Genomic DNA, 20,253 nt, shown 5'->3' on the forward strand with positions numbered 1-20,253 from the left:
AGAGACATAAGAAAGGATTAAACGACACGCTTTGCCAACTGACAGCTCAAACAAATGTACAGCTGACACCCATCAGTAAACTTGTACATGGCCAAAAAACAGATTTACAGCGGCGATACCTAACACTCATCTAATTACCTTTTAAGTACCCGGAGAGATCTATACAGGCCACAGTAAAAAAAGAAGAGAACACATCCAGTCTCCACCAGGACACCCCTCCCTATTGGCTATTACAGTGTATCTCAAAACAAAAATCTCCACATTCGTCAATTCACCAGATTTGCTTATTGATGCCAATGCTTAAAAAGGATTAGCGTCAACATCTGTACAGCTTAGTGACTGCTGACATTGGCTAGTCTTGGACCCCATCCGCACTCGGTTTTCTGAAAATCAAGGAGAAACGTTAGAAGTTGGAAAGATTTCGGTCCTGAATGCATGTCACGATAAACAAACTTGTCCGCTCACCTCCTGTAATGATTAACTTCTCCACACGCGCAACTATATGCTTCCCGAAAGTGTAGTTCTTCAGTTCGTTCAAATGCATCTTGATGCTTGAGAGGATCACAACTAGGAATTTGTCATCACATGTCTGAAGGATTCTCTGTACAACATAATTGCCAAACTGATCCTTCATCAGTCCCTGCATAGATTGATCAAAATGTGTATTACAATCACTGAAAAATCATTGTGCATCAAGACATTGTCATACAGTACTAGTACACATACAGGAACATTATGATAAAACCCAGTGCCATACTGCCATGTGTTCTGTATGAACAATAAATCCTAAAGGCTCTTATGCACGCACTTGACATACAAAAGGAAACGAAACACAATAAATACAGCATTGATGTCCATGTGGAAAACATAGGGTTGTGGAATCATTTGATAGAAAATATGCTTTCAGTTAACAGCTCAAGGAAGTTGCATGTTGGACAAACCTGGAATGTTTGGCCAGAGGATACAATCTCTCTTATAAGGCCTTCACGTTCATCAGGAGTTCCAAAAGATAGACACTTTTCCACAACATTAGAAGCATACTTCTGCTGGCTCAAGTTCACCACTTGCCCAGAAAGCTTTTGAATAATGGATGACCGCTCTTCTGGCCTACCATGTTCTAAGACGTGCTGAAAAATGTTTGAAAAGGTTCATCAGTAACCATCAATTACAACCGTTAAATGCTCTTTGAAGGAAATGAAAAAAAATAATACTACATTCCAAACTGTGCCTAAAGATATAACATTCTTTTTACCATGCTCCAATGTATCAACTTATTTAAAATAATAACAAGAAACATTACAAGTTAATTGAGCCCAGGAACATCATAAGCTGGTGCTGTTTTATATATTTTAATTCCCAGTAGGTAAAATGAAAATCAGCTGGTGTCAAAGTACTCAGTTAATCAGTTAATGATTGTTTCCAGAGTATGAAGAATATATCGTATTTCAGGAGGTTACTGTTGTATTTATATATAACCATTTCAAATGGAGATAAAAGTAGCCCTAATACATAGAAGAAATGTGGTAATCCTAGTAACCGCTGGCAACCAGCCACATCCAACAAAAATTTGAACCCTGGCTCCACACACATAATTTATTCTACTAATTTTATCCACAATATCTGTAAACTACTAGGTTTTTTAATGATCAAGGCAGTGTAACTATTTTTATACAGGGTTAAGTCAAAACTTTGACAATTGCAGCAAGTGAATAAATAAATGGAATATGTTAACCTACTTGAACAACATAGTTTCCAAATTTATCTTCTGTGAGATCAAAAGCACGTTCGACAATTTCATCCATCACAGCACTTTGAGTTGCTGGATTATGGCAATGCTCCAAAACTCTCTGCAAAGATAAGGTTAGAAACTACCATTTAAAGTTACAAAATTTAATGCTTAGGAAACAGAAGGTTGCAATTTGTACCTGAATAACTCTGCAGCCATATTGGTGAGTGCAAAGCGGATAAATTTTCTGAAGTATATCCTCAATTACAAATGGAATGTGATCTTCTGGAACACACTCTATGCACTTCTGGATTACGTGGTTACCATTCTGATCAGAAATACATCTGAGAACAGAATTCTTAAGCTCACCAACAATAGATATCTTTCTCTCCAAGTCAACCACATCAATGACCTGCGGCAAATGCATGGATAAAATTCCAATCAAGCACCTCTAAAGTGAAATGACTCGTGCCTCATCAATGTCTCACTCATAATACTGACAGAGTGACACCAATTTTAGTTAAGGTTGCATTCCATGCATGGACTTTTGGTGAAGACATAACGCTCATAACGCAAACAAAGAACAAAACATGTTCATTTTTTTTAATAAACAGAGATTCATTATCTCTTGTCAGCCACAATGAAAAAATGATTTGCCACATAACAATTAGAAAAATCATAAATGGTAAATCATTTGTCATCAATTGTAGCTTTTACACATTAGCTCAATGCTAATAGTGGGATAAGATTGAGTGTTAAAAGCAACGGATGATTTAATCTTGGTACAGGCTTCCACCCAAATTATTTTTGTGTACATTAAAACTCTTTTTTGTACATTACTAACAGATTTACTTTAGGAGACTACACTGCTGTCCACAATAAACTTGTAGGAAATTGATTATAAACTTGTAGAGTTTGGATGGGTTACAGATTTACATGAACTCCAAGAAAAAAATAAGGTAACTTACCTTCTGAACTACTCTGCAACCATACATCTGAAAGCTGAGTTGCAAAAAGTGACCTCTAAGCTGATCTGCTAACTGGCTTAACTGGCTTTCTGTAGCAAACTCAAAAAACTGCAAATGTACAATTCTGAATGTTAGGTTTCAAAATATAAATATGAGTAATCAAATTAGCAGGACAGATAGGCGTACCTTCTGAATCACATAATTGCCAAATACATCAGTTGTCAGAGCAATAGCATTGGTCAGTATCTCTGGAAAGATTTTTTCCCTGTCATCAGCTGAGGCAACCTCTAGTTTTTGTTGAATAAAACGACTTCCAAATTGATCCATACTGCATTAAGATAAGAAGTAGATAATGTGACAAAGCATTAAAGTTGAAAATCTACAACAGGAGAATGGAAGAGAAATGTACCTAACTTCCATAACATGGCCCACTACATTAACAAGCTCCAAGGGACAAGCACCACTTCTATTTGCAAGATCCAAAGAAGACAGATCCAGGCAGTTTGCTACAGGATTATCTTGGTAGATTTGTGATCCCATATTTCTACCAGGTGTCCTCCTACTAGAGGATAGCATCCGCGATTGCTGATCACCAAGATATGGAATGCCCCTCAAATGTGAATAAGCATGGGACCCTGATCTTTGCATTCTTGAATATGGAAAACGAGGTCCATCATGATATAGTATGTTGTCATTATATGAGGGACCAGATTTTGACTGAAAGACATTATCTTCCTGCAAACAACGCTGTGCAATAAGTTCTTCAAGGAAATGGTTCCTACTCCTGATTAAGTCCAAGTCTGTGATGTTGCGTCTGTTTCTCAAGGGGTTGATTATATTTACCATATCTGCATTGCTATGGTAATTATTCTCTTCAAGATTGCTTAACTGCATCAAAGCTAGTTGATCAGCAAGAGATAGGCGATCCACATTCTTCATGTGATGGTTATTATTCCTTGAAACATAGGGACTATCCATAATACTGTTCTGCCTGCGTAGAAGACCATCTCCATATGAAGGTAGTGAATGAACATCCAAGTGCTCACAACCAAGCGTACACAAAGCATTGCCAGATAAAGGAGAACGGCAGTCATTGGCAATCTTAGAGGAAAAATGCCTGTCGTGATTACGCATTTCCATTTCATCAAGCAGGTCTTTGGCAAGGCCCCTTTCATCATATTCTAAATGATTAGACAAGTTCACCCTAGATAAAGCATTTGAAAGATCAGAGTCCGAGAGATAGGTGGACTGAAGGTCCCTTCTAGCAAAAGCATTCATCTTTCCCATGTTTGGCATGAAGTGATTCTCGGCATGCCTATGAAAGTCAGCATCATCTGTTTTGGTCTGTATCCATGGGGAACCAACATTAACTGCAGAGTGATCCAGCATAGCGCCAACACTATGAACCCGGGTTGGTCCAAATTGCTGTCCATTAAACTCTCTTGTACCATTGAGGTGGAGGCCTGGTGCTCCATTAGATAATGACTCAGAATTGCCAAAATGATCCTACAACAAACGAAATAGATTCAAATTCAAATAACCAATGTATAAACATCAAACAACACGTAAGTCTGAAATTGGTGTTGTTGTATTGGACTAAATAGCTCATCAGCCAATCCTTTAGCTCCTCCGAGCCATGCACATTAATTAATATCCAACCGAAATGAGAGTCAATCTCTCATACATGCACAGGGCAGCAGTTAATTCTTTGACAGCAAAGAATTTATGGGGGTATATGCGGAGTCAAAATGGAACCCAAAACTAAAATACCTGGGCAGAAGGGCTGCAATCTATGTATCTGGAAAACACAGGAGCGAACACCCAAGAACATGGATGGATGTTTTTATAAAAAAAAAAACTGAAAACAAATGCACATCAACAATAAATTGCAAATCAAATATACAGAAACAAACAAGCAGATTATGGGCCAAACGGCAATCCTCAAACTCTCCTCCCTATCCCTGTGAAATTCCCCAAACCAGCAACCACCACCATCTCCTTTTGATCTCATTGAAATGGAGAATAGACCAGATGGACGGTGATTCTGTGAATCACTGGATCTTAAGCAGTGGAAGCAACATGAGTGGGAGATACGTAATGTGTGAGATTGCATGGGTCCTGCAAATCACACACAGGTTCACACTTCACACACGAAGCAACCCACATGAAGTCAGATAGAACATTTCTTATCTTCCGTTAGAAATTTAGTAACCGCAAAAAAATATCCAGAGGAACTGTTGACAGAACTTTCTACAGGAATAATGGACAGAAACTATCACTAGAAACTTAAGAAATTGTTCAGAGGATCTTTCCATAATAAAACATTGCATAGCAAACTTTCCATCAAAAGATCATTCTACAGCAGATCTTAAAACTTTCTTAACAAAACATAGAAACTATCTTCAAGACAACTTTCTACGGAATACTACTTTCTGTTGAAAAAGCTTGTTAGTACCAAGTACAAACTTTTATTCAAAATCTAAATCTATTCAAATTAACTATCACGAAGTGATGATTTTTTCTTAAAAAAAAAAGAATTGGCCAATGTGGCACGCTGCCCCTCAAACTCCAACAGTCAATAGAGCGGCCACCCCGGAACAAAAATTGAAAACATGTGTGCAGGGAAAACACATTAAACATTCAATGGACACAAGTGTTCCACGATTAGGAATTATGCATGACTGGATTGAGGAGATTACATAGCAAGGAGCAACTAGGTTCATATTCTCTCTTGATTTTAGGCATTTCATCTAAACAAGTATAAGTATCTATGGGAAAAAATATACACCCAAACAAATAGGTCCAAAATATACTTAGGCATATACGAGAATGGGAACTGAAAAGGCTCAAAAGTAATTTATGTACAAGCTATATAATAAATGTTTACAGCACATACAGCCTGGTAAGATAATTACATGATATTTACGACATATAAGAACAGAAATAGCAAATTCTAATGGCAGGAAAATAAAGCCTATATATAATTAACAGAGGAACTAAAGAGCCCAATGGTTCAACTAAGTTGAAGTTGTCTCCATGAGTTAATCGAAGCAATTCCACTGAACATCAACATGATGAAAGCACAAAGATAACACAATTTTCATGTGAGTTCTAGAAAGATAGCTAACAAGCATAATAAGCATTTAGTAGTTCTTTAAGGACGCCATATGCACTAGTATGGCATGGGAACCCATATTTTGCGGAGGAAAAAAGTGAATCTTTTGGCCGAAAGACATTGGTTTTACAACTTTTAACAATTAGTAGCAAACTTGAACGTACATAGGCAGCACAACCGAGAGAACCAACATAGATAAATCAATAGACTAAAGCCACACAGGATAAATTGAAACAAAAACGATATGACAAGAACACCACCAAACACTTCATCCAAGCATCCAAGGTACAGAACTTAACATCCAAAAGAACTAACAAGGAAAAATTTACCTACATAGCTACACCTGAAAAATTGCAACATGAACCCACGCGAGCAAAAGAAAAAAACTTCTTTTCATAATTTCGCTGCGCATGATTATTACTGGAACGATTCAGCCCATCAGACTGATGAAACCCCTAACAAACCCAAACCAAATAAGCCATGCCAACAAAGCTCATCCAAGAATCGAAGAAAAGAGAGATCGATAAAAATCGGAACAACCCAACCCCACAACTTGCATCTGTCAGGACACACAATCAGTTAAACAAATTCAAGAAAAAGAAATCCACGCTTCGTGCACATACCACGCACCGCCATCCAATCTACACCACGCGCACAACTCAAAAAAAAGAAAAGAAAAGCAGGAGCCAAGAACCGCTCACCTGCGCGGCGGCGCCTCGCCGCCGGCCGACCTCGTCGAGCCTCGCGCCGAACCCATCCATCCCGGAGAAGAACGACCCGCCGCCGCCGCCACCCCCGTAAACCCCCTCCACCTCCTGCTGCACCGCCGCCGCCGCCGCGGCGCCCTCCATGGTCGGCGGCGCGCTGCCGCTCCTCATCGGGTCCCACACCCACCCCGCATCCCCCTCCCTCTTCTCCTCCTCCCCTCCGCCGCCGCCGCCATCGCCGAAGGGAGCCATCCCCTCTCTCTCTCTCCCCCACAACGCGCGCGCAAGCGAAAACGAAAACTCGCGTGTGGTTTTGAAACCCAAAACCCCACCCCCGCGGTCGCGCCGAAATGGGTGGGTGCGGTTTTGGGGGGGAGGGTGGTGGCGGCGCCGAGTTAGGGTTAGGGTTTTGGTTGGGTTTTAGGGCGGAGAGGGTGGGGGCGCGCGGGCGGGAGGAGAGGGAATGGAAATTGCGGCCCAAAATCTGGTTTTTTTTGGGGTGGTTTATATAGAGAGAGGATTTCAGGTTGCGGGTTGGTTTCCTTCAGCTTAAACCTGGAGATAAATAAAGAAAGAAAAAGCCTTTTCTTTCTGATAATTCCGTGCAGGTTTTTTTTTTTTTGGGTAGGAGTTATATGATGGGGACTGTGTAGATTCATGGTCACTGGATGTGGGGCCAGGGTGGTCGTGCTCTTTTCCCGGTCAGTGCTTGGGCCCAATTGTCAGTGATGTTGTTTAAGGTGGGTTTGTTCGAGTGGATTTAAATTAATAAAAATTTATGATTTTTCTTTTTCTAATATAATATAATACAAAGATACATGCTGATATACATACACTCCCTCCGGTTCCATTATTCTTTACATTTTACAATGTAACGGTCTCAAAATATATCTTTGACTATATTTTTTATTATAATACATATAATAAATAAATAGGAGTACATTGTTATAGTTACTTATAAGATAAATCTATATATATTCTAATTATTTTTAAAGTTATTGCTAGTCAAAATTAAAAAAGTTTGACCTAACGTTATCCAAAACGTCAAAAATTATGTAACTGGAGGAAGCAAATGCGATTGTCGAAAAATAAACACTTATATGTAGAATAGATTAAAACACGAAAGTAGTGTGTTGATTTCTTGATCTCTTCCCTGCATCATACTACTAGGCTATATTTATAGGTTTATATAGCTATAATTACAAATCCAAGTATATAGGTTTTTACATGCTTATCTTATAGATATGGACATGTATAGGGTTGGTTGTGTCTTTCCACTTCATATTCATATTCAGCTTCCAAGGTTATCCTAGGCTGGACCCAGGTCGTTAGGGAGCTGGCTTTTTTGGAAGGTCACTTTTCAGGGCAGGCATTCGGCTTCATGGCCCTTTGTTCTTAGGGCGGTTTTATCTGCCGCCACCTTAGGGCCTCGGCTCAAATACTTTGTTAAACTTCGCCAGGACACGTCGGACTTCGTCCTACTTCGATTCGCTTGCGGAAAACTCACTTCGTCGTGCTGGTAGAAGGGCATCATGACATGCATCCAACAAATGTACATACACATTATACCTAATGGCGAACCTAGAACGAAAATTACTCCGGGTTCAATACATACTAATTATCTAATTATTAACTAATATACTAATTAATATGATATAATTTAGTTAGGACATGGATAATCTACCCGGGGTCCTGTGACTCTGGGAGATTGTATGTACGATCGCCACTGACTGTACCCTATAAGCAATCCAAGTGGATAGATTGGCATATCTTGAGATTCATGAGGCGTCGCACTACCACGCACGTCCACCACTGAAAAAATAGTAAATGCGAGCACTCGTGTTGTGTCAGAGACTCGAATCTAGGTTCCACGATAAGGAAACTAACCAATTTAGGATAGCTAAATTCATGAAATTTTGTTCAAATTCATTTATAAATAAGGAAAACTTTGTTGTATGACATCACAACTCTATGGTATTAAATCTTGGGTATGCCAAAAGTTTGATAGAAGGTATTGTGAAAATAAAGATATTTGTTGTTGGATATCATGCCCATTAAAATATTCATTTTCGGTTGAATAGGACAAATAATTTGAAATATTATAAATGCCCCATACCTGACTTGCCATATTCTTCCACTCCCTCCCTTCTAACCTGTAAGCAACCATTTCCTTCCAATCCAAGTAGCAATATAGCTTGTAGTACAAAATCACGGATTATTTGGTAGGACTAATGTGGTGTTTGGATCTAGGGACTATACTTTAGTCTCTGCCACATCGGATGTTTGGACACTAATTTAGAGTATTAAATATAGACTGCTTACAAAACTAATTACATAAATGAGAGCTAATTCGCGAGACAAATTTTTTAAGCCTGATTAATCCATAATTAGCACATGTTTACTGTAGCATCACATAGGCTAATCATGGATTACTTAGGCTCAATAGATTTGTCTCGCGAATTAGTCCAAGGTTATGGAATGGGTTTTGTTATTAGTCTACATTTAATATTTCTAATTAGTATCCCAACATCTGATGTAACAGGGACTAAAATTTAGTCCCTGGATCCAAGCAGGGCTGCCAAGAGAAGCTAGAGACCAACTAGTTATAGAGGAAGAGTATGAGAAGCAATGGAGATAAACAAGTCTGGTACGAAAGAGAAGAGAGGAGGAAGAGGGATCAACAAGGTTCGCAGAACTTCTATTCTCAATCGGAATATCCAATGAATAAGGGAGAAAAACACTAATATATATATGAATCAAAAGTACCAAGTATGATATGTAAGTAAGATATAAGGTCACCAACTAGATCAATTGTATCAGGGTTATGGATACCACATACCTAATAGTAGTTGACTGAATCTCGGCAGGACCCACCACATACCATGTCTTATACGGAAATAACCTTCGGATATAGGAGGAGTTCCGGATAAGGAAAGACAGCTAAAGTTATACATGGAAACGACAAGGAATACTCGGATTGTATCCATATTGGTTTCCCTAGTTCTACTTGGACAAGGGAACATCTATGGGTATAAATACAAGGTCCCCTAGGAGGAGAGGGGAGACGGAACCATAGATGCACAATACACAAGCCAATATGTCGCCATATATCGACATCAGAGATTAGCCTAGCCATACCCCATCCGGTACCCACGGGGGCCGGCAAGAGGGATCTAGCGCCATCTCTAATCTCGACGAGTTCGTGCTCAAGGAGGAAGACTACCCTGTCATCGACTATGAGTTGGTTATCTAGCCGCCAAGTCGACGACGGATAGATTATCCCAGATATTTTATTTGTGTGATCTAGATGAATAAAGAGCAACACCGGTTTCGGCCAACAGGATGTAGGGCTATTACCTATAAGATAAGGGGCCCGAACCTGTATAAAAATCTCTGCCTCCATCTTTTTTACCTCAATCTCGCATATACCATGGTACCAACGATCCCCATACCATCCAAATACCGTAGTCGCGATATCAAACGTCGACAAATTGATCATACAAGTAGCTTGAGTAAAAACAAGTTTAAGCACTATATGATTTGATTTGTTTCTCAATCCTACAAATCCTACATCTATGTTGAGGGGCCACAAAGGCGGGTCTCTTTCAACTCTTTTCCTCACGAGGTTGCATTAATGCACTTATCGATTTCACTCTTATTTGCTTTACTTGCAGAGGCAAAATCCAAGCATTCACAAACTTTCCGTGGACACCACAACCTTGGATGCTCACCGGTGACTCCTATGCATAGGAGACATTAGTCTTAAAGAGTAACAAATATAATCAAAGACTTCTTATGACTCAAGTGCTCAAAGAATGGAGTAAAGCTCACTACCTGTCTACTTCTCAATCTCTTAATCAACTCTTTACTCTTTTCAAATCCCTCTCACAAAGAGTACTATGAAGGTAGGGGGATGAGGGAGGACTTTTTGGCTTTAGATAGGTTTTCTCTTCAATATCACAATACTAAAGGATCGATGGAGAGGGGGAGGGGTTTAAATATCCGAGCCCCTCAAAACTATCAGTTATGCACATATCAGACACTCCGAAAAGAGTAAATTGCATTGAAGATACAAAAACTTAGCAAGTGGGCACGATTAAGTGCAAAAACTTAAAAATTAGACATACCAATACAACAACTTGGTTAGGTGGGTGCTTTTTCGGTTCAAAAGACTGCCACATAAGAAATTTTGCCATGTCATCCATCCACCTTGGCAAAAGTGCCACACCAGCATCAGGCCATCAGCATCATAGAGATGAGGTCCCATCTCATTTTACAAAAAAAGCTCCTAATAGTTCTTATATTCCAATTGCTTGGTTTGCTTTAACACAACGGACAAATATATGTGCTTCTCTTCTCTGTTTCTCTCCGTGATTTCCTCAACAGATTGAGAGGCGATGGCTGCTTGCAGAGTGCAAGGGAAAATGATATCGTCTGCAACCAACTATGAGAGCATCATGAGCCACACTGATCTGATCACCTAAAGCATGTGACCATACTGATTCGGACCCACAAATTGCCTTGTTGACATGATACCGCGAGCGCAGGGATGGCCCCGACTTGGCGAACTCTTGGGGCATCCCCTCCTCCTTATGGTAAATCACTTCCTGATGGTTACATATTTTTTTTGGCATCCCCTCCTCCTGGCATAATTTATTTGGATGAAGAGGTGAATTGGTTTGATTATTGTGACACTAACACATGGTCTTCATTATGGCTTGATTTTATTGAACAGCTAAGATATGATGATAATTCTAAGAATGCCAAGGTTTATTGGTTATTGCCTAGGAAGACATTCAGTGATGGAGTAAGGAGAATTAACTCTATCAATTTTCCATTTTATAACTCTAAGAAACATTTTCCCCAATTTCAAAGTACTTTGAACAGAACATTATAAAACAACTCTTCTGGAGTTGACCGTGCTCCATTGCCAGAATCAAACTTTATTGCCACAAAACCGAAGAGCTGGAGTGCATCCGCTAATGATGACAGCAACCAAAGAGGACAGGAAAACAATTAGGAAGAGCAAGGGTGAATCAATGAAGAGAAATGCACAACCAAGATATTAAATCAGAATTTAAGAAAAGGGAGAAGATAAAGAAAAAGTAAACAATATAGTCAACTTGAATACAAAAACATCAACATATGATTTGGCCAGAGTTGTGTTTATTTTGATACCAACCCATTAGGGGAACTTATCCTATACTCCATCCGTCTCCTAATATAAGGGATTTTGACATTTTGCTTGCACTGTTTGACCATTCGTCTTATTAAAAAAATTTTGAAATTGTTATTTATTTTATTTCTGACTTACTTTATTATCCAAAGTAATTTAAGCGCAACTTTTCGTTTTTATATTTGTACAATTTTTTTTGAATAAGACGAGTTATCAAACAGTGCAAGCAAAATATCAAAATCCCTTATATTAGGGGACGGAGGGAGCACAAATAAGCCTTCGTGTGTGTACACACCATGAACAACAACTAATAAATATCGCAAAAAATAAAAAAATATGCATTTACTTTTAGTAGTATTACATCTACGTATAAAGCATCATCTTCAAATTCATCATATGTAGACAGCAACAAAAGGGAAAACAATTGTAGATTTATCTTTTAAAGCTTGAGATTAAGACTGATGAGGACACAACTAGCTCGGATATAACCATGACTACCTTATGTATTAATCAACCAAATGTGAATATGTTCTATATTAGATCGATTTGTTATATATTTGAACAAACGTTGCTACACAATGAGTTTTATGTGTTTTCGTTTGCAGAGGTACTTGCTTGGGCAAAAGAAAAGAGACCGAGCGTATGGAATGCATGGATGATTGAAGAAGTTGATTAGAGACCAAACCAAGACCTTCTCCAAGTCTACTTCCATCTCACCATGTCACTTTTGGTCCATAGAAGACAAGAGATAAAATTCTACACGTTTTAGATTCGGATTCGGGCCTCCTGACAGCATCAACTTCAAACAAACCTAGCCGCTGATCTAGAAGGAATTTCGGGGCCCACTAGTACTTATTGGAAAGCTTATGGAGTCTACTTTCAAGGGGTTTTGGTCCCACGTCAAAATTCCTACCGAGCTGCCGGGAATCTGTAAAACAAGCCATGTATCTTATTCAGTCCGAATCTGATTTGGGTTTTGGTCCTTGTAATTGTATCGTGGACTTAGCCCAAGAGGGTGTGCACCCTAGGGCAACCCTAGGACGTCTCTAATCATATTTATTCAGTAGCCGTCATTGTTTAGAGTCGGGTTTTGCTTAGATTATTCTGTCAAGAACAGTTTCGCCGCTAGATCGGTTTGTAGAACCCCAAATTCGAGTGCTTAATCATTCATATGCAATTTGGTTGCAATCTATCTTGTTTTTGCTTGTGTTCTTTGATTCGCATGCAGGGATTAGCCTTCTCGGCGAGGTCAACCGGGTTTCGGCACGGTTGATAACCAGGTGGGGCTCAGTAGCGTGTTTGTTCAGAAGCCAGATCGAGTAGTGTTGTGACTCTGCCCAAATCGACTATTTATTAGTACCTATCGGAAGATCAGGACCTAACATCCCTCATCAAAGACTTTGGGGAAATATATAGTGTAAATCATATATGCAATGTGCAAATCTCATAAGTAGTGTCCCCGCAAAAAAAAAATCTCATAAGTAGTGCAAATCACAGATGTCCACTACATATATTTACACTACATAGGTACATGTAACACTATTGGAAGTACACGCGCAATTTTTTCTAAAATTTTTTGGTGATATTTATTATTTGATGTGTACGGTGTGTGCAAGCGAAGCTTGTGACATGTTCCATTTTGTAATGTGTTAAGTTACATTGCTCTGAGTTCCATGTCAGGAACATTTCTTATTTTTCCAGTTTATACACCAATTTATTTATGGTAAAGCATTTTAGAATATCAACATATGCACATTTCTGCCAAGATTTGTCTATGGACTGGAAAATTGTCTAGCTCGAAAATTCACTAGTAATTTCTAAGTTCATTTGTGCATTCAATCCTCACTCAAGAATCACCACACGTAAACAAACTGACACTTCAATATACAGCTCCTACATAAACCTAAACGTAAATACCTACGACAGACACTTAGTCCTCGCAAAGAAGAAAACAAGGCATAAAAATGATAAGTGAGGCTTCAGCTCCACTCCAACAGGCACTTCACCTGGGTAAGCCATATATTGTAACTCCATCTTCTCCAGTGAAAAGCTTATCATTTATTGAAAATACTTCCAACGCTCAAATAACTCCAAAAAAAAATCCTAAAAATACTTGGGCAACAAAGTATTTAATAAAATTTTATCTTCAAATTTTCATAGATTTTATTCGAACACTTCTTTTAATTATTAAATAAATTTTAGAAATTTCTTTTCCACAATAATTTATAATTATACTATTTTTAAGGTGTGACACCACGCCTCCACTGCATGGACTTAGCCTTGGATCCGGCCAAGGGTTCAGGTTCAATTTGTTGACACAACTTGACACGCACACTGAATGCTGGTTCTATATCGGGAACACCAATGTCATGGCTCAGCCACCGAGTTGAGTACATACCAGAAATTGCCTTGTGGCTCAACCTTTGATATCTATGGCATTGATTAGTTCCTAGAACAAAAATTTTCACGCTGTCACATCGAATGTGTGGCCACATGGAGTATTAAATGTAGGGAAACACAATTACACAGATTGCGTGTAAGCGAGATGAATCGTTTAAGCCTAATTGCACCATGATTTGACAACATAGTGCTACAGTAAACATTTGCTAATGATGGATTAATTAGGCTTAATAAATTCGTCTCGCAGTTTTCTGGCGGAATCCATAATTTGTTTTGTTGTTAGACTATGTTTAATACTTTAAATGTGTGTCCGAATATCCAATGTAACAACCAAACCTAAAAATTTTCCCCAACTAAACAAGACCTGAATGAGGCAGGCATAACACTGAACTTGGTATTCAGTGCAACGAGCTCAGCTAAATACTCAGTGGACATATCGTCACCCTCACCACTAACCAATTGCTCTTTGCCTTTTGTCAAACACTTAGCGGATGTTCCTATGCCAAACTTGGTAGTGTCGACCTTGTTGTTTGGGTTAGCCAATTGACTGACCTCCAAGCTAACAGAAACTGGTTTAGTTGGTGCTCAAAACTGCATCACTCATAGTCGAGTCAAACCTTGATGTCATGGCAAGTCTCAAGCATACAATTATTGAGCATGTCCATCATCTTCGCACATAGATCATGGAATGTCTCCGTTGGTTCTTTCTCAACTTGAGTCTTGTCTTTGTCACACCTATAAATCCCTGTCCAAGAAAAACCAAGGTAAACAAAATGGCAAATTAATATACAAATACAAACATAAATAAAGCATAACTACTTACAAAAGAGGCACTTAGTTCTTACACTGAAAAGAAAGCAGTAGCGAAAAAGACAATCATGGCTGGGCTTCAGTTCCACTCCATAGGCAAAACTCAACTGGGATATAAGTATTAATCCTCTAACATCGTCTTCAACACAGAAGCACTGCACTACTGAAAAGGGAGAAAAATAAGGCTGAATACAACCACCGTACTTAGCAAGCCACACCAACGATGCAGACATGCAAGAGGAGACAAAGAGAGGTTTGTGGCTATTTACACAAAAGACATTTGTTAAGTTAGGTTCAACATGCTCAAGGAGGAATGTTTGACTTTCCTTACTTCTTCAATCAAAATTACGAACTCTTTTCCTCGCGATCGCGATCTTCCGAAACAGTGAAATCTACATGTTGACACCCAAAATGAGGTAAAAACCTAATAAAAAACAAATAAATAGTATATTAAAAGTAAAAAAATATGTAGAGCCCAATTTTGAATTTTGCAAGTTGAATGGCTCAATTTGGAGTTCATATGAATTAGTTATGAATTTTAGAAGTTTTGAACCATTTAAATGAATATCTGGACTTACCGATTTATTGCGCAATTAATATTTATTTTCTCAAAGCAAAAGGTGAATGCTGATGTTAGCATGGGGCGCCAGAAAAGACACACAGGCTCCACACGTCAGCGGCACCAAGGGAGGGTGCATGGTGGACCAGGTCCACCCGCGGCCGAGCTGGTGCACCAGATGGTGCACACGTGGCGCTGACGTGGCATTGACATAGCAGCCATGCGGGCCATGCAGATAGTCCAGATCTTCCCCGAAGCATATCGGACGGCCACGGCGAAAGAGGCGGCGCCCGACCCGATGGTCACTGGCGGTGACCTTTCAGCATGGAGGAGGGTGCATGAAGAGGCAGAGGAGGTAGGGAGTGCAAAGGGGTGCTCACTGAGCAGATGCATGGGCGAGGTCGCGAAGGGAGTAGAACAACGGTGAGGATTGGAGGTGGAGCTCCTCGGGACGGCTACACAGACGACGATCCGTCGGCCTCCGGCGAAGACGGAGGAGCGGCCAGGTTGCGGCTCGATCCTGCAGAGGTGGGGGAGGAGGTGGAGCGGGCTGGTGGTGCTTCTTTCACCGGTGGTGGGCGGTTGTAGGCGGGAAGCGGGAGTCGGCGACGGCACAGCTCGGGTGGATGGGTAATACAATGCCTCGTCAGCAATTGGCGAGGGTAGTGCAATGGCGGAGCTTCCTCCTAGGTCGGTGGTGCTGGCGGGGATGACAGCGTGGCTTGGGATGGATTTGATCGATGGCAATTGCCGACCAGAGTAGGTGGATGAGGCGGTGGCCTTGGTTGGTGATGGAGGAGGCGTTTCAGTGTCGAGATGGTGGAGTGGAGCAGTGGCCAAGACAACACTCGGTGTGGCGAAGCTAACGGCGGTGGCCAGGACATGGCTTGACGGTGACTCAAGCAGCGGCAGCATGCGTCTAGAGTACTTCGGCGAGCGGCGGTGCGAAGAAGCGACACGAAAAGCATGGGAGAGAGTGCGGCGAGCTCAGGAGAGTTGGAGAAACGAAAGAGGAGAGCAGGGGGGAGGGTGCTTTTTATGGGCGTGGGAAGGCAGGATCGAGGCCGAGGTGGCGGGAAAAACCGTCGGAGTGGGGTGGCGACGTGGGAGAGTGGGGCTCGATCCAGAGCCATGTTCAGGAGAGTAAACCGGTCCACGCACGTGTGGAGATGGGAGGCGCACGGGAGGGGCGGTGACGTGGGGGAAGTGGCAGCCATGGTGGTTGTCGGCCGACTGGAGGTAGAGGGAGGAGCTGATAGGTAGGCCCTGCCTGTCGGCAGCATTGGAGAAGCAGACTTCGCGGGAGGTGAGGAGAAGCGGGCCAGGTAGACTGGGCTGAGGGAGAGGAAGGAGAGGGAGCCGGCCCGAGAGGAAGAAGGGCATAAAGAATATTAGAATTATATTTCTAGCCATGATTTTGAAAGTAAATTTTATTTCCCACATTTAATTCATTTGATAAATTGCTTTAACTTTTAATATAAATTCTAGAAATGATTTATACAATGAATTTTAATCCTAAAAGAAAATTGGGGCATGACAATCGCCCTCGGCTTCCATGGTCACAATGGAAGGTGATGGTGCTGCCATGCCAACTGAGGCAACTGAGGTCATGGATGAATTCGTAGTGTCCGGAAACATATGTTCTAGTATGGTAGGACTGATGTCACCCACAAACCTGGTGGTGGTGTGGCTTGGTTGTAGCGTCGAACATGTTGATAGTTGTTATAGACCAATTTCAACCGTCAATATAACCGGATATAAAGAAGAACTAGCTATGCTTGCAATGCATATTTTGTTTAAGAATAATCTATCTCCACTTGTACTTGGATTTTATTTGTTTGCAGAGATTACTACATGAATGGAGGAACTTCGACGGAAAACAACCGAACGATAAATCAAAATCCATCGAGAAGTAGACTTATGGGTGGATGGGCTTGCAAATCCAGTGAAACAACATCAAATGAGGCCAACCATCACAGTACGAAGAATAAAGCCCAACGAGGAGTCCACCTGCCAAAACTGGAGGCCGGCTGGGCTAGCCCAAGTTCAACCGAACCTTCGTTGCGGCGGCTCACCTCAGCCCTCCACGTGTACGCTCCAGATGGTCTCTCGATGACGGTTGGAGGGCGTTTCTGACATTTCCAACCGCCATAACCGTCATTGAGAGGCTATATAAAGGGGTCTCATTCTCACTTTCAACACACACTTCAAGAAGAAGATCAAGCTCTCTCTCGAGTTTAATTAGTGTTCTAGTGCTAGTAGAGTAGGAATATAATAGCTCTCTTAGTCCTCAAGTCTTCAGGTGATTATGGGTATGGCTCTATTAGCTTTTCTTTCTTTTGTAAGACTTATAGAATTAATGAAATATTCTTCTTTATATAGTTTCGGTCTTTTACTTAATTTATATTATTTGTGCACCAACTTTACTTTATACTTGTCTCAATATAATTATGTAGCTAGCTTACCAGAGATATGCATTGGTGTGGGCTTAATGTTCATGTGAGTGATTGCTCTATCATTCTAGCGGATGTAGAGTAGTATTTAATAATGTAAGCGTGGTGCTTAGATTATTAGATATCAATTAGGGTTATATACTGCGGGTCAGTAGAGGTGGGCCGCTGATGGTGACAGTTCAGTACGGGTATTCCTCCACGTTGGTATATAGTCCTAGACACTTTCCTGGTATGGGTACTCCTCTGTATTCATTTTCGGTTGGACGGCCATGACGGATTATCATAAGGAACTCGACAATCAGGGGTGGTCTCTCAAAAACCTAGGTGGGCATTGTTATGGGGTATTGGCTGCATGATTGTATACTAGCAAGTGTAAACTAAAGATGATTGTATACTGGGAGTACCTGAATGAGTCTTTCTCCACTTAGCCTAGATTATATTTTAGTGAGAGTATTTTAGTTCTTCCTTCTTCGTGTTAACCTTATCCTACCCTTGAATTAATTAGCCCCTACGTAGACTTTGACGTATACAAGTAATATATAAATTATTGGCAAACGTACTCTCTTATCATATCTTCCCTTGGGATTAAATAGATACGATACCTTGGAATACTTCCGGGTGAAATGCTATAATGGTATATCCGTGAACTTACACATCATATCTGTAACCATAATATACCAAGAATATTTTGGCGCCATTGCTGGGAATTATATTTCTAGTAATATCGTTTAGAAATATTAACAGAACACAAGGCTAGAGTTGGTTCTGCCCCATTCCAAGGAAAGGTTTTGAGGTATTGGACGTCAAGCTGGCAACTACCAGCATAGATATTGCGCCCATGGGTGGCACACCGTTGATGCAAAAAACCCTGGGTCGATATCATTTGATTTGATATCAACCATAATGAAAACCCTATTGAAGTCGGTCCCACCGGGCGTGCCAAAAGCGAGTTGATGCAAAAAAACACACATTGGCCTGAGAGATTTGCTTTACTCTTGTGCAGGTCCAAAGATTTGCTTTCGGGTTCAGAGCGTGCCAGTTGGTTTGATCCTGCAACCAACAAGAAACAAAGAATCCAAAGTTAAATCCATAAACGATAGCCGATCGACTAGATTGCCGATGATGTATCGTTTAGATTGAGCCGATGCAATATAATTTGGATCGGCAATGAAATATGATAAATAAGAACTAAATTTACTTTATCGGCTGTAGATATCAACAATATATAATCTTTACTTAAAAATATGTTTAAACCAAATGATTGGGATAGATCGGACAGTTGCCGAGACAATATAAATCACTTATGTCTAAAAGTACCTCAAGGTAAAGATTATATGAGCTCATGTCATAGCCGATAGGTAAACCTAGCGTGTATCGGCTATTGCTCCGCTACTTTTTTATACTAAGATATCATTAAAGGTTAAATATATTAAACAAGAACCAATCTATCGTTAGTTTAATCTTAAGCAGATTGGTCTCGAGCTTAATATATTTTATCTTAGTGAGATCTTGATATAAAGGGCAGATTTAATATATCAAGTAAATAGATTAAGAACAAGATAGCTAAACCAGGTAAGATCAGCTGAAACTCCGATACTATCTCTATTGATTATCATGAAGTAAGCTAGAGATTATGGTTCTAGATGTTACTTAATAGATCAAACTTAATTGATGTAGCATTAAGCATGAAGACAAACATAATATCTAATAAATAAGCCAATAAAAACCTTTTCGAGATGGTAGATATACTATATAATCTAATTTGACAAGGCAACCTAACTCTATCGGCTGATTTCGATAACAGAGACGAGCCGACAGAACTAGATAAGAGTATCGATCTAGATTATATAGCATATAAGATAACTCGACGATTTATATAAACAAGATTAGAGTGTCATAAAGATGTAAGCACTAATTCCAAGAACGCAAGCCGCCATAACAAGTTTTACCTTTTCGTTAGAGATCGCAACCGATGTAGCCCAACTTGAAAGCAAGAACTCGTCGAAATAATGAAAGAAGAAAAGGGTGGCGATGCGCCGAAAGTATTATTGAACTGATGTTCATTGTTTACAAGGTATCGGAGTCATATTTATACCCAAAATACATAATATGTCCTTGTCGGACACGACTCTACTTCTAATTACAACTCTAAAATACGAACAAGTCCCTTAGGTAGACTCTTACCGTAAATATCTATAAGGAAACTACTAGAATATCCTAGATAAGTAGATACAATTGTCTTCTTTGGACTTAATCCACACTTGGCAATACTTATGCAACACCTCAATCGATCTCGACAATGATTCCAGAATCATCTTGCCGAAATCGGCTACATCGGC

The 20,253-nt window shown here is 40.1% G+C and overlaps 1 protein-coding gene across 1 annotated transcript; it reads right to left on the reverse strand.

The window, feature by feature from the left end:
• Window positions 1–7: 7 nt before the first annotated feature.
• On the reverse strand, window positions 8–6,965 carry LOC127772295 (pumilio homolog 3-like). The gene is made up of 9 exons (XM_052298323.1): window positions 6,511–6,965; window positions 3,104–4,200; window positions 2,881–3,022; window positions 2,695–2,802; window positions 1,926–2,138; window positions 1,737–1,847; window positions 942–1,127; window positions 466–640; window positions 8–383 (listed from the first exon to the last, which is right to left on the reverse strand). Exons 1-9 carry the CDS (start codon window positions 6,766–6,768, stop codon window positions 301–303), a joined length of 2,373 nt encoding a protein of 790 aa, XP_052154283.1. The 5' UTR covers window positions 6,769–6,965; the 3' UTR covers window positions 8–300.
• Window positions 6,966–20,253: the final 13,288 nt, after the last annotated feature.

The sequence above is a fragment of the Oryza glaberrima genome, chromosome 4 (assembly GCF_000147395.1).
Source record: "Oryza glaberrima chromosome 4, OglaRS2, whole genome shotgun sequence".
NCBI classification, from domain to species: Eukaryota; Viridiplantae; Streptophyta; class Magnoliopsida; order Poales; family Poaceae; genus Oryza; species Oryza glaberrima.